The sequence below is a fragment of the Carassius auratus genome, chromosome 35 (genome assembly GCF_003368295.1).
Source record: "Carassius auratus strain Wakin chromosome 35, ASM336829v1, whole genome shotgun sequence".
Taxonomy (NCBI): domain Eukaryota; kingdom Metazoa; phylum Chordata; class Actinopteri; order Cypriniformes; family Cyprinidae; genus Carassius; species Carassius auratus.
The window spans coordinates 791394-806118 of NC_039277.1; the positions used below are offsets into that span (position 1 = coordinate 791394).

General features: G+C 41.0%; 1 protein-coding gene and 1 long non-coding RNA gene across 2 annotated transcripts; both read left to right on the plus strand.

The window, feature by feature from the left end:
- The first annotated feature begins 372 nt into the window (after nucleotides 1-372).
- On the plus strand, nucleotides 373-2400 carry LOC113053969 (uncharacterized). Its single transcript, XR_003277340.1, has 5 exons — nucleotides 373-479; nucleotides 1157-1301; nucleotides 1471-1636; nucleotides 1864-2097; nucleotides 2200-2400. It is a non-coding gene; the product is annotated as an uncharacterized LOC113053969 (long non-coding RNA).
- An 8050-nt stretch (nucleotides 2401-10450) lies between these two features.
- Nucleotides 10451-13498, plus strand: LOC113053970 (uncharacterized). The gene is made up of 3 exons (XM_026219135.1): nucleotides 10451-12035; nucleotides 12426-12472; nucleotides 12722-13498. The coding sequence occupies exons 1-3, from the start codon at nucleotides 11613-11615 to the stop codon at nucleotides 13269-13271; spliced, it is 1020 nt and encodes a 339-aa protein (XP_026074920.1). The 5' UTR covers nucleotides 10451-11612; the 3' UTR covers nucleotides 13272-13498.
- The last annotated feature ends 1227 nt before the right edge of the window (nucleotides 13499-14725 follow it).

Below are 14725 nucleotides of genomic sequence, written 5' to 3' on the forward strand. Positions count from 1 at the left end.
TATTCAGATTGAAGTGTCATCTAAATAGGCTATGCTTTTTTTTTCATATGAAGTCCTGTGGCAACCTTTGACCCATATATCAAGAATAAATTCTTAAATAGTATAATACTAAAATGTATGTGTGTGTGTGTGTATGTATATATATATATATATATATATATATATATATATATATATATATATATATATATATATATATATTATATGAAACTAAATTATCCAAAAGTTCTCACCTCTGCTCTATGTGGGGGATAAATTTCAAGGCTCATTGGTGGTTGGACTAAAGAAGAACCCGTGGTGTTAGTAACAGTACTAGGTAATTTCCTGTGCCTTTGCTGTTCAGCGTTTGAGGTCAAGCGATTTCCTTTTTGGTATGTCTCACTTGATGTTCCTCAAACTGAAGTGACAAACTTTGCACAGTTTCCTGCTAAGACATCTTAGATCATGTTGTACATGTTCAACTGCCATTTTACATGATGGTAAGTACCCATAATATTTATCTTTCAAGTTGAAAGATTATTTCTTTCAATGTGTTGATACCTGTTAGTTTGATTGCTCGGTTATAGTGTAGATGTGAATTTACTTATATAAACATTTCACATATATACAGCTTTGTTTTCACACTGTCATGCTGTCATGTGAAACATAACCAACATGTAGTAACACTAAATGCTTCTAATAATACACCTTTAGCCAGATCTTTCACTAGAAGCTATGTGATTTTCAATGTTGAATTATAGCAGCATTCCCTAAACCTTGAGTTAGTAACGCTGAACTGACGACTTCTGAAGGATTCTTTTTTTATACATGTAAAAGCTTAAATACCTATTTCTACATTTACATTTCATGCTGTGGCAGTGTGATTATCTTCCAAGAAGCATTTCTTTTCTTTTTTTCAGTAAAGATTTCTACAACACCTCTTTTGCCATTTAACATCCTATTAGTTTGTTGAAAAGTTGTTGTTGGGAAAAATAAATAAAAAATCAATGAACTTTTGTGGTCATACAGTCACATGGTAAATAGTACAAAGAGCTCACCAAGAATAACAGCATTTATGCAAAGTGCATGTTTGTGAGCACTATGGCATAAATAAAAACAGTGAAGCTCTCACTGAAATATAGACTCTCTTTTTACATGTTAGATTAATGTTTTTCAGGGTGAATATCAGTTGTAAACAAGTATGGAGAAAAGACAGCGTGAGGAAACATTAGAGGGCTCCAGATCACAGAAGTCAACATTAACAGGAACACTGACACTGAAGAACTTCACCATACCCAGGAGGAAACGGACCTCAGTAGAAGGTTTTACTAGTTATCTCATAATCTAAATCAACAAAATATTCTTTGTGATAGCATATGTAAACTGGTTTCATGGTGGTGCTGTCATAATCTAGAGATACTGTTAAATTTATCAGGCACTTTAAAAAAAGTATTTTTTATTTATTTATCTTTTTTAATTCTTTTCGGTCAGTCCTTTTGGAATGTTGTTCAGAGGAAAGCCGTGACTACAACCTCATTCAGACAAAACTTAGAGATGCCAAGCTGGACACTAGAAAGGACCGAGCAAATGCATGGGTCTGGAAAGATGTTCATTTAGTTAACAATGAGGAGCTTCTTAAAATGTTCTCTGAAAAAAGGTAATGACATAAAATCTAACAACAACATACAATAACATGCTGGCCAGTTGCTACAATTTCCAGTGCAGTTGGAGGCCTTTCTCTTGTGGCTTTAATCATGTGGCACCTTCAATGATGATGCTTTATTTGTTATCTTCTGTAGCTGTATATTCAGCAATGAAAATTATTTTTGATTCCACAATAAATGAACGTTGCTTTTCATTGCATATCTGTCACGGCTCAACAAGTGACTACAGGGCAGAGATGCGTACTAAAGGAAGACATGGGAGAGAAAGGGAAGAAATATTTAGTTTTTTAGTAGCATCGGACCAAATGGCAGCCCAGATTTATCAGCACGGTTTACAGGTTGGCAGCACAGTCCAGTATGCCTTGGGAAAGCCATCACATGGAGTATATCTCTTTAGGCATGTCGATGTGGCTCTAAGTTCTTATACCAGCATATTAAGTGCAAAAAAAAAAAGGTTTGTCGAATGTTTCCTGTGTCCTTTACAGTCTAAGCATTGTAAAATTACATTTAATAATGGAATGACAGTAATGAACATTATTGTGTTTCGTGGCTTCAGGTTCTTGATGGAAAGGTGAAAAAAATTGCCCCAAGCCTGGAATGGAACAAAACACAAGATCCTACTGTGGGCTTTGACTGTCACATGTGTAAAGATGCAGTGTCCCATCGAGACACTCTTCACCAGCAATATCAGAATATCAAATTATCCAATCAAAAAGACTGGATAATCAACACGAGTCTTAATAAACCATTGTTCTTCTAGATTTTTCTGTTTGACTTTAACGAGAAGCAGGAACTCACTGAAAGACCCAGGCAGTGTTTGCCGTATGCTGTAGTTTCATTTATTCCTTCCAGCAATGTCATTCTGACAGTGCCTACAAAGCTACCACCCTCAGCTTCAGCGTTACCTATTGGCCAAGTGTATGGTGAGATAAATTAAAAAAAAAACTAACAAAGAAGCAAGATAAACATTAATTATGTAGCAAATCTAGGACAAAGGTAGTTCCTTATTAGATATTTGATAATTATTAAATAAAAATATCTTCATTAAGAACTACATGCGAATTATGACCAATTAATTAAGAATAACCAATTAATTACTAATCATAACAGTAACGTCTTTAGTGAGCAATTGATATTTTTGTGAAAACTCATTTATGAATATGATATCCCCCAAAAAAGTCAGCTGCAGGTTGAAATTGTGACTATTACCCTTAAAGGATGGATGTTTTCGGTTTATTTCAAACAAAAACATAGAATAATAATGAAAATAATAAATTAAAAAATGTTAATAATTAGGAAGTGATTGATTTAGTTCACAATTATGAGCCCTAATTTGTGTCAGTTCAGTATGTCTCCAAAGACTCCAAAAGACCTATGACAATAGGCTGGGGAGGACATTTCTTGAATATAAATGATGTTCTCTTGACAAAAACTACATCCTTAATGAAGACAATGACTGCATTTAAATTGTGTTAAAGGGTTAGTTCACCCAAAAATATATATTTTTTTAATTCTGTGCTAATGTTATGAGCGCAGGTAAACCGAAGGCTTGAATCAAGGGCAATCATCGTTTTCTTCAACCGGTTTATTTAATCGAACTGTCCGGAAGAACAGGTTCATGGAAAAGAACCAAACTTCCCATCACTACTGGTGATCTGAAAACTGATGAGTCAATCTTTCGTTCGTATCTGGCTCTGCTCGGTGTTCATCTTCAGTGCTCTCTTCACATCAGTTCAGTCAGTGTACTGTTTGAGTAAATTAATTACTCCAGTATATTGGTGTAAGCCACATTACAAAAAGTTAACAGCTTAAGTCATTTGTGTATTAATGCATATTGGATATGCGAACCACTTAAAACGATTCAGTTCGATTTGGTGAACTGGTTCAAGAAGATCCGGTTACATCGAGTGATTCGTTCCCGAAACTGCAGCGTTTTGAAATCTCACAACAGACATGGAAGAGAAGACAATGCTGAATAAAGTCATTCGAACTGACCCTCTGATGTCACATGGACTACTTTGAAGATGTTTTTATTACCTTCTTAACCATGGACAGTATACCGTACACACATTTTCAATGGAGGGACAGAAAGCTCTCGGACTAAATCTAAAATATATTATACTGTATTCCGAAGATAAACGGAGGTCTCACGGGTTTGGAACAATATGAGGGTGAGTAATTAATGACATAATTTAAATTTTTCGATGAACTAAGTTAGCAACTTTGTTGGTTGCAGGTTAGCAACTGTGTGAAGCACTAGTGATATTTTACCAGTAAGTCTTGGAGTGGGATGATAAATACTGAACTGGCATGAAGCAGAGCTAAGCTTGATCACAGCTTAGAATGTAAAAATGAGCTCATAGTGCAGGACTTGCAAGAGAATGAATCTACTCCAGGTGTTAGCTTGGTTGATAAGCCGAGCACTAAATCATACCTTATGTATAAAAACAACATCATGGATAACACAGTCATAGAAATCGCAAGCTGTGTTGAAGTCTCTAGTTGTAGGACATCAAACAATTGTTATCTCAGTCTTCCCATGGCAGTAAAGCAAAAGCAGAATGGGAGAAATTGCTGTGAAGACTCTGAAAGATCTCCAGAGCTCGATATGGAAACAGAAAAGCAGGACCACAGTGCTCAATGGGAATTGTACAAAAGAATTCAACTTGATCAACTTTTGCCAAGCATGTTTCAAAAGCAGGTTTTCTCCTCCAGCAATATGGGCAGACCTGCAGACAACATTTCCAAGCTAAGAAATGAAAGCAAAGATCACAGCAAAGTTGAAACGAACCTAAACATGAGATTCTGCAAAGATATCCATCTCAAAGTTACTCTAAAAGCCAGCAAAACATCTGCTCATAATACAGAAGTACTTTCTCTCTCTGAGCGATTTCCAAAAATTTAAGTCCTTCAAAAGAAATTGAGTGAAAGAAACAATGAAATGATTCAAAGCCCAATGATCCAAATGTGCAGTAGCAAAGGATACAAAGAAACTGCAACTTGTAATGTTGAACTACTACAATTACTAGCTCAGAGATACAGTAAAACTAATATGTATGTAAAACGGAAGAACTTGAGCAGAACAGGCAGTAAGAAGGCATGTCTCAAAAAACAGCACGCAGTTCTATCACTAGGTCACTCTCTAAAGAGGAGCATATATGTCAAAAAGACATGCTTTTGGAAAGCAAAGAGGAATCATAGCAGAACAGTTGTGTCTGCTGAGAGCCCCCATGAAACAGTAAACAGCAAAGCAACATCAGACTCTTCAAACAGTCAGTCTGAAATAGTCCTTACAGGACATGAAGATCAAGACCCAGACTCTCTCACATCTGATGATAAACAACCGTCACATGTTCAGGGTTCTCAGGAAGCTAATACCACTCTTCCTGGGGACAAACCAATAGAGGGGCAAATAAATCATACAGAACCACTTTCAGAAGATCTCTATAAAAGTGATTCAGTCTACACTGAGAAGACAAAAAAAATTTGACTACAAATCTAATCTCATCAATGGTGGATAAAGGAGAACAAGTGAAAACAGCTGAAAACATCTCCAATCAAAGCCAAACATCCTTGATTACATGCACTAGAAAAGAACATGGGAGTAACACAGAATGCAAAGAGGAGAACATGTTTCTGAAATTGACATCAGAGACTGGACTGAATTCATTAAGCAAGGAGCATTTAACAAAGAAAATCACAGTAGATGACAATGTAGATGCTTTGAGTATGCATGATTGTGAGGCATCAGAAACACACAGTGATGTGCCTGCAAACAACACAATCAACAGTCATAAAACTAAACTCCATACAAACATGACTGCAGAAGCCAAGGTGATGTATACTATCAATGCTAAGGCTTAGACAGACACTATAAAATGTAGTGAGCGAAATGCAAGTATGAAAAATACTCTAAATGTACAGTGTTTTGAAACAACAGAGCACATGTCAGCAGATATCCCATATATGAACCAATCATGTTTCAAAATGTTTACCAGCACATCTAATGTCAGCAGTGTTCGGAGTACTGATTCTGAGGCATTTGAAGAAACAGCACCAGATTCAAAGCAGTGTGGGCCAAAGGCTTTGAAATATGCATCAAATAATGTTATTGATTTTACTGTTGATGATCCAGCATTGAGCGTCCAATGTAAGATTTCTTCAGAACACACAAAGAAGAGTAGTAACACTAGTTTGCTTGGCTCTACCAAATCACCAAGTTCTCTGGCAATCAAAGACAACTGTAATTTATCAAAGACAGACCAAAACAAAATTAACGAGGCAAGCTCACCAGAGACTCAGCTCATTTATAAATTAAGAGATTATTTGTCCAAATTTGAGTCCACTGTCAAGAAACAAGAAGAGGTGAATGAAGATTTTAAAGAGAGACCAGTGGTGTGGATAACACTTGACAGCACATAAACAGCAGTTGTTTGAAAAAAAAAGCCAGTATTGTATGGTAAATGTTCCCTGCCTGATGCCTCACGGGGGTAAAGCTGTTAAAAAGACAATTCAAGTGAATACACCGAAGCCCCTGTTCAAGCTAGGAAGGTTCTTCGAAGTGAACATGCTCAAAATGGAACTGATGTTTGCCTACTAGTGCCAGATGAATCTAAGAGAGGCAGACGATCTTCTCAAATCAAATGAACCAGTAAGCAAAGATCAAGAAAGAGCTCAGTACCTAGTGTCAGTCCTGACAGCACCAGTGCTATAGACACTGTCAAAGGTAATAGTCCTCACCCTTTGCCACAGGTGAATGACCAAAACACTGTTTTTTCCAGAAATCAGTAATACCCTTAATGCTCAGTTACAGATGCAAATAAAAAACACAACAGGCCAACAGAATCCCTCAATGATTTTTAATAGTTTATGTAAACAAAAAAGTCAAAAGAAACAATCTTTGTATACCATAAAAATCATTGATGGCAATGTGAGCAGTACAGTCGCTGACAATAAATACAGCATAAGTGACATTTCAAATACTCTTGAAATGGTTGATCAGACAACATCATTAACCGAACTAGGATCTTTGCAGTCTAAATGCAAAATCATGTTGCAGCATTTTATCCCAAGTTTTGAACAAGATCAGAAAGTGTCATTCAACCAATATTTTGTTTCAAGGGGTATCATCCTAGAAAAATACTTGGACCATCCACCTGCACAAGCAGACTTGAAATGAAGCAGTGAATTCTTACTTGGAGCTGCAGATGATGGAAGCTTGGCAGTTTGTAGAAAACAAAATTAACTTTATGAGCGGTAAACCCACGTTTAGGAGTTTGCTATGGTATGACCCTTCTCTTTATGGAGAACTCTGTCACGGAAAAGACTGGATGCAAGTGCAAGTTAATATCTCTTTAATGAGCGTATACCACAACAGAGTCAGTTTTGCAGGAGAAGACAAGACAAACTAGCAGCAGGAGAGATGGCAACACAGGGACCTTGATGGGCGTAGGTGCTCGTGGTGAGAGGAGTCTGTGAAGTGCCCGTGGCTGAAGTGATGAACGATGTAATCCAGAACGAATATCCATGGAACAAACAGGCAACAGGAAACTGCGACGAGAGATCCAGAGCAGGAACAACTACACGGGGGACAACACAACACCAGGACTCCAAACAACGATCTGACAAACATGAGACGAAAGACAAGGCATTAATATAGGCCAGATGGAATAAGCCGCAGCTGCCGCTGATCAGTAATCAGCAGCGACGCCCACACAGAACAATCATGTGATACACCCCGCAACCTACACACAGACAACAAGGTGACACTATGTATCAATGAACCGTGACAGTACCCCTCCTCCTAGGAAAGCCTCTCGGCGTTCCCACCACCCCTTACCTGTCGATTGTAATAATCGATAAGGGAGTGATCCAGAATGTCCCGGGCAGGTACCCAACTTCTCTCCTCCGGACCGTAACCTTCCCAGTCCACTAAATACTGGAATTCACGTCCCCTCCGCCTTGAGTCCAGAATACGGTTAACCGAATAGGTGGGTTCCACGTCTACGAGTCGCGGCGGTGGAGGAACCGGGACAGGCGGATTAAGTGGTGAGTGAAAAACTGGTTTAATTTTTGAAACATGAAAGGCGGGATGAATCCTCCTGTATGCTGGAGGCAATTTGAGGCGGACTGCCACCGGACTAATGATCTTGGTGACAGTAAACGGGCCAATGAATTTGGGAGCAAGTTTATTAGCAACGGAGCGGAGCGGAATATTCTTAGCAGAAAGCCACACTTTTTGACCGACGACATATACGGGTGGCTTTGACCGGTGGCGATCGGTCTTAGCCTTGGTGCGCACCCTCACCTGCAAGAGAGTCTCACGGGCTCTGTTCCAGGTGTGGCGGCACCTCTGGACAAAGGCGTGGGCAGAGGGGACCGCGACTTCGGATTTCAGACTGGGAAAAACAGGTGGCTGGTAACCTAAGCTAGATTCAAACGGGGAGAGGCCCGTAGAAGACACTGGTAACGAATTGTGCCTGGAATTGAGCCTTTTAGCTGATCGTATATATTCTAAGTTCTTGTGATCAGTCCAAACGATAAAGGGTACCCCCGAACCCTCTAACCAGTGACGCCACTCCTCTAACGCTAATTTGTCCGCCAACAACTCTGTTACCAATATCATAATTACTTTCCGCGGGAGATAAACAGTGAGAGTAAAACGCGCAGGGTGCATCTTGTTATCTGAGGGAGACCGCTGGGAAAGAACTGCTCCTACCCCCACCTCCGACGCATCGACCTCCACCACGAACTGACATGAAGAATCAGGGGCAATCAGAATGGGAGCTGAAATGAAGTGGCTCTTCAGTTTAGCAAATGCGGCTTCGGCTGCATCTGACCACCTGAAGGCCATTCTGGGGGAGGTCAAGGCAGTCAGAGGTGCGGCTAGTTGGCTGAAGTTGCGAATAAAACGCCGGTAGAGATTGGCGAACCCCAGAAACCGCTGTAGGGCCTTACAGGAATCTGGACTTGGCCAATCAACCACATCCTTGACCTTGTCAAGATCCATGCGAATTCCCTCAGACGAGACGACGTACCCTAGGAAGGAAACAGATTGTGCATTAAATTCGTATTTCTCCACCTTGACAAAAAGACCATTCTCTAACAGCCGCTGAAGCACTCGTCTGACGTGTTGAACATGTTCCTGTAGAGACGAAGAAAATATCAATATGTCTTCCAGGTAGACATATATGAACTGATCAACCATGTCTCTCAACACATCATTAACGAGTGCCTGGAAGAGCGCAGGCGAGTTGGAAAGCCCGAAGGGAATAACCAAGTTTTCAAAGTGCCCTCTGGGGGTGTTAAAAGCGGTCTTCCACTCATCTCCCTCCCTGATGTGGACCAAATGATAAGCATTACGCAAGTCCAATTTAGTGAAGATGGATGCTCCTTGCAACCTCTCGAAAGCCGGGGATATCAACGGCAAAGGATAGGTATTCTTAACCGTGTTGTTGTTCAGCCCCCGGTAATCAATACAAGGTCGCAAGGAACCATCCTTCTTCCCCACAAAAAAAGAACCCCGCCCCCGCTGGAGAAGAGGAAGGGCGAAGGATCTTGGCTGCCAGAGAATCAGAAATGTATTTCTCCATGGCCTCCCTCTCGGGAGTAGACAGAGAGTATAATTTGCCCTTAGGCGGAGACTTACCCGGCACTAGGTCATCCCTGGCTCCACAATCGTAGGGACTATGTGGAGGAAGAGAAGCAGCCTGGGACTTACTGAACACCTCCTTCAGGTCAAGATACTCCATGGGCACGTTAGAAAGATCCACAGTCTCATCCTGCAACACAGAAACAGACACCGTGGGACAAGCAGACAACAGACAAGACTTAGGACAATTAGTGCTCCACTCAGTGACAGTACCCAGAATCCAGTCAATACGGGGACTGTGCTTCCTGAGCCAGGGATGACCCAGAACGATGTGAGCATGAGGTGAGTCCATAAGGAGGAACTGAGTCTCTTCGGAGTGGTTACCAGAGGTGATGAGTGTGATGGAATCCGTGATGTGAGAGAGCAGGTAATGACTGTCCATTGAGTGCGCTGACGGAGATGGGGTGCTCGAGGGAGGAAGTGGAGATGCCATGTAGCTGAGCGAAACTTAATATCCATGAAATTGCCCTTGGCCCCGGAATCCAGAAGTGCACTGCAGGTGACGTCGTTGGTGGCCCATCTCAGTCTTACTGCAGGATGGTAGATGGTGAGGACTTCTCGGCAGAGATTCCGCCCGATAGTAGCCTCGAGTTTACTATTGGGCCTGGTCCCTTTACCGGGCAGTTTCTAACGAGATGACCAGATGTTCCACAGTAGAGACAAAGTCCAAGGAACCTCCGCCGTTCCCTCTCCTCCCGGGAAAGCCGCGCTCTCCCCACCTGCATGGGCTCAGGATCGGACGGTGGACTGACCACATCCACCAGACTGGCTCGAAGACCGCAGCGTCGTTCTCCAGCTTCCTCCATAGCCTCCACTTGTTGAAGGCGTGAATCGACACGTAGTGCCAGTTCTACCAAGCAATTAAAAGTCTCAGGTAAGTCCAGGGTGTAGATCTAACGGTGGATGCGATCAGCCAGCCCATGCAGGAAGATGTCCCACTGCGCCTCCTCGTTCCACCGGCACTCCGCCGCGAGGGTGCGGAACTCGATGGTATAATCCGCGACCGTGCGATTGCCTTGCTTGAATGCGGTGAGTCTCCGGGCGGCCTCCTTGCCCACCACCGCACGGTCGAACACCCTTCTCATCTCAGCAAGGACCCCGGTTCTCCCAAACCACCGTTCCCCACAGCGCCGCCTTCCCTGTGAGAAGCGGGAGTACGAATGCCACTTTGGACTCCTCCCTCTCGAACGTACTGGGCTGTAAAGTGAAGTGGAGAGAACACTTGTTGAGGAATGCTCTACAAAAGTCAGGCTCACCCGAATAAGTCTGTGGCACGGGGAGGCGGGGCTCCGAGACGTCCCATGGTTCTGAAGGCGGTGGGGAAACGGTCGGCGGGGCAGGCACAGTGGGAGCGCGAAGTTGTTGCATCTGTTGGTAGAGCTTGGACACCTGTGTTACCAGCGCCTGGACGGCGCATCCGGTGGAAGAGATGCTCTCCTGCTGCTGATCCATACGAGTTATGCTGTGGCTGATGAACTCGGTGAAAGCCACTGAATTCGCTGCATCCATGATGATGGTCAGATCGTTCTGTCACGGAGAAGACTGGATGCAAGTGCAAGTTAATATCTCTTTAATGGGCGTATACCACAACGGAGTCAGATTTACAGGAGAAGACAAGACAAACTAGCAGCAGGAGAGATGGCAACACAGGGACCTTGATGGGTGTAAGTGCTTGTGGTGAGAGGAGTCCGTGAAGTGCCCGTGGCTGAAGTGATGAACGATGTGATCCAGAACGAATATCCAAGGAACAAACAGGCAACAGGAAACTGCGACAAGAGATCCAGAGCAGGAACAACTACACAGGGGACAACACAACACCAGGACTCCAAACAACGATCTGACAAACATGAGACGAAAGACAAGGCGTTAATATAGGCCAGATGGAATAAGCCGCAGCTGCCGCTGATCAGTAATCAGCGGCGACGCCCACACAGAACAATCAGGTGATACACCCCACAACCTACACACAGACAACCAGGTGAAACTATGTATCAATGAACAGTGACAGAACTCTACAAAGGGGAGGTTGGCTTTCAGCAGCAGTCATCATTGTTTGCTTCTTTTCAAAAGATCTTGGCACAAGAGGGCTGCAGTAAACTTCAGGAATATTACAGTGCAGTGTCCTCTGTGCACCAACAGCTCTGTGCAGCCCCTGATGCATCTCACTACATGTATCTGAAGAGTAACGTGAGCTCCTTGAGGCTGAGGCTGCACTCAGAAATCCCCACAACATTAAAAGCTTCTTATCTGTACCAGTGTCTGCAGTGATCAATTTAGGAGACAGTTTGGAAAGCTTGGAAAAGATACACAAAGTGATAATGACTTTTGTGGAAACACCTTCGGATCAGTTGCCAGGGACATTTGATGTGGGCAAAGCAGAGCATCTGTCCATCACATTCAGATATCTTCAAGAAAAAGCTATTTTTGTGAAGTCATGCAAAGAAATTATTAGCAAAGTATCATGGTTTGGAATCGAGCACCTTCTTTATGATGCCTCTAAGGTTCTTGTATGGCAAGACATGAGTCATGGTGCACCAAGTGAGGTCCTCAAGACATATAATAATTCAAACCCGCAGATTATTGTTGGGGTGACAGAGTCAGGTGTTACTCTTGTAAACAAAGTGGAACAGCCCCCTCCATCCATGGATGGAGCAGAGACCCCAACAAAACAAACAAGTAAAGCTGTTCAGAAACAAAAAGGTTTGCAGTTATGGACATCCTCACAACCCAGTGTTGCAAAGGTAAGATTTTGGTATGTGTGACATATGTCGATTGATAGTCAGAATGAAATCAAAATGTTAACTTTAATACTAACTTTTAAATTAAACTTGCTCTAAAATAACTTTTTTCTTTTCCTTAAAAAGCTCATAATGTATTATTATAGGAAACTCTCATTTTGAATGGCTCCTTACATTAACTATAAAACCCACTTTTTATGATTAATCAGTTTCTAATAAATAAAGTACAATTTCTCTTTAAATTTGGTTCAAATTCTATTTCACATGGAAAGTCACATTTCACATCTGATCTGAGCTGCTAGAATTAGATGATAGAGGTGTTTAATCTCATTTGGTTGCAAAGAAAATTATTGTAAATCTTTCCAAATGTTTGTTTATTTATTTCTAATCTAGAGTGTAAAGGCTGACAATGGTGTGGCTTATAAAATGGCTAAAAGGAGGTAGGAGAGATTTTTGCAATTTAATTTTAGAATCAAATGCTGATTTTTTTATTTTTTTTTTTATCAGACTTTAATGAATTGGTTTTGAATACATTTGAACTATTCTACAATGTCTGGGTAATGAATGTTTTCCAACATCTTCAGGAGATCTCTTTTACCCCTAATGCAATGTAATGCTATGAACCCACTTTTCCAAACAACTTCTGCAACTCATGTTGAGAACCCAACCTCTTACAATCTTCCTCACAGAGTGGATCCAGGGCATTGGGGAATGGTTGAGAGCACTGCTGCAGACTGGAATGCCTCTCACTTAGTCCCACCTTCACCTTCGACATCTCATGCACACTCTGAAATAAATTATTTTAATCTGTCTAATAGACAAGCAACTTTATCACATTCTGATGAGAGGAGATATATAGCAGACATACAAAGACCTCAACAGCCTTCAGTCTCGGCTCCCCAAGCAACTTTACGAGGAGATTCTTGTGTTACACATCTAACATGTGACAGTGTTAAATACCAACAAACTAACACTGCACCACATTCTCCTGTGCTGTCACAAGATCAAGTAAACCAGTTCAGGTTAGCCATGACACAACCTAATAGTTTACCAAATTGCCATTTGAATGAAAATTTGATGCCGCGGCCTTTCTCGGTTCAGGCTTTGACGCATGTCCCTATGCCCAGCACAATTACAGCAATTCATTACCCCTACTTCCTTCTAAATGGACAAACATACACCACTGGCTCCACTGCAGCCATTTACCCTGATACTAGATATTATCCTAACACCATTTAGTTCTAATATACTATGAGCAACAATTGTAAGTCAGTCATATTCATAGGTAAATTATATCAAAGAACATGTTTGAGGCCAACGTCAGTCCTAGAGAGCCACAATCCTGTGGAGTTTTGCTCCAACTTTGATAAAACCTTACCTAACTGTTGGTTTGTAGTAAACCTTAGAGCTTGTTTTATTAGGGTTGGGGCTGAACCAAAGCCACTAGAAGGTAAGCCTGCAACCTTTAGCCAAAAAAAGTGTAACGGCTAATGCTAACTCTTCCAGTTTGCCAGTATGTGGTAAAGGAGACCAGAGGCCATTTTTTTTTTGTATGGATGTCAATGGAGTAGAGGCTTCACTATGCTGAATAAAAAGCTTTTTAGAAGTAACAGCTTGTCTTTTAAGAAATTGACAGCCTTTTAGCTAATTCCAACATCTTTTACACTAATCAATACTTTTAAGTTTACTCCGGAAAAAAGCCACTTTTTAAGAGAAGTCACTAACTTTTGTGACAGGTGAGATACACCTTACAGCACTTCTCATTCATTCCTATGCTATCCGTAAATGGCGATTGAGTTTCTGAATGAAATTCAATGACGTTAAGGCTGTTATTTGAATGGTTATTAAGGCACTAGTGTTCCACGTTAACCATCACGCTTTCTGCAATAGTAAGTAATACAGACCCTTTCATCTCGGTAGTAAGACAATCTCTGGCAGAACTCTGCGGGACTGTGGCTCTTCAGCATCGATGTTGGCCACCCCTAAACTAGTTTAACATCTTAAAACCTAAATCTCACAGATTCACAGATGCAGTTGGTGCTTTTAAGCAAATGTACTTTAATGTGACTTTAATGTACATATGATATAAAATACATTATCTGGTAAAAAAAATGTCCATGTACTGTACATAACAATGTTTTATACAAAGAGCTGATGTTCAGTTACTTTGTTATAGTATTTATTGCAATTCAACATTTTTTTATTTATTAAGTGAAACAAAAAGTGGTTTGAAAATTCAATATATTAATAGACAAACTGTTCTGCAATATACTCACAAATCAGCTTTCTTAATTACAATTCTGCATTCAAACCTCTTACACATTAATTTCATTAGAAATTATTTAGAAACATGATACTTACACTAATAGACTACACTGATTCTAACATAGGAAGCTCCAGTAATGCAATCTTAGTCGCTATTTACATAACCAAACAATATCACTCTGCTGGGATTTATTACAAGTTGTGTGTAATCACATATAATCTGGAATTAATCATTCCACATGATGTAAGTAACCAGAATAGGTTACCCAATTTAGGCTATTTATCTGGTATATCAGTTTGATGGTTCCAGGCAAATTTATATGCACATTATTTTATTTGTATGTATTTATTTATTTTCATTGCAGAACATACACAGCGAATCTTGGCTAAACATTATACATTAGGCGCAGATGCGTGTGACGTCTAGT

What these genes read in the sequence shown, in the direction of transcription:
- LOC113053970 (XM_026219135.1), top strand. Translation starts at nt 11,613, where the DNA reads ATGACTTTTGTGGAAACACCTTCGGATCAGTTGCCAGGGACATTTGAT. An exon ending in CACAACCCAGTGTTGCAAAG is followed by an intron (nt 12,036 to 12,425) that starts GTAAGATTTTGG and finishes TTTCTAATCTAG; the next exon opens with AGTGTAAAGGCTGACAATGG. An exon ending in TATAAAATGGCTAAAAGGAG is followed by an intron (nt 12,473 to 12,721) that starts GTAGGAGAGATT and finishes TCTTCCTCACAG; the next exon opens with AGTGGATCCAGGGCATTGGG.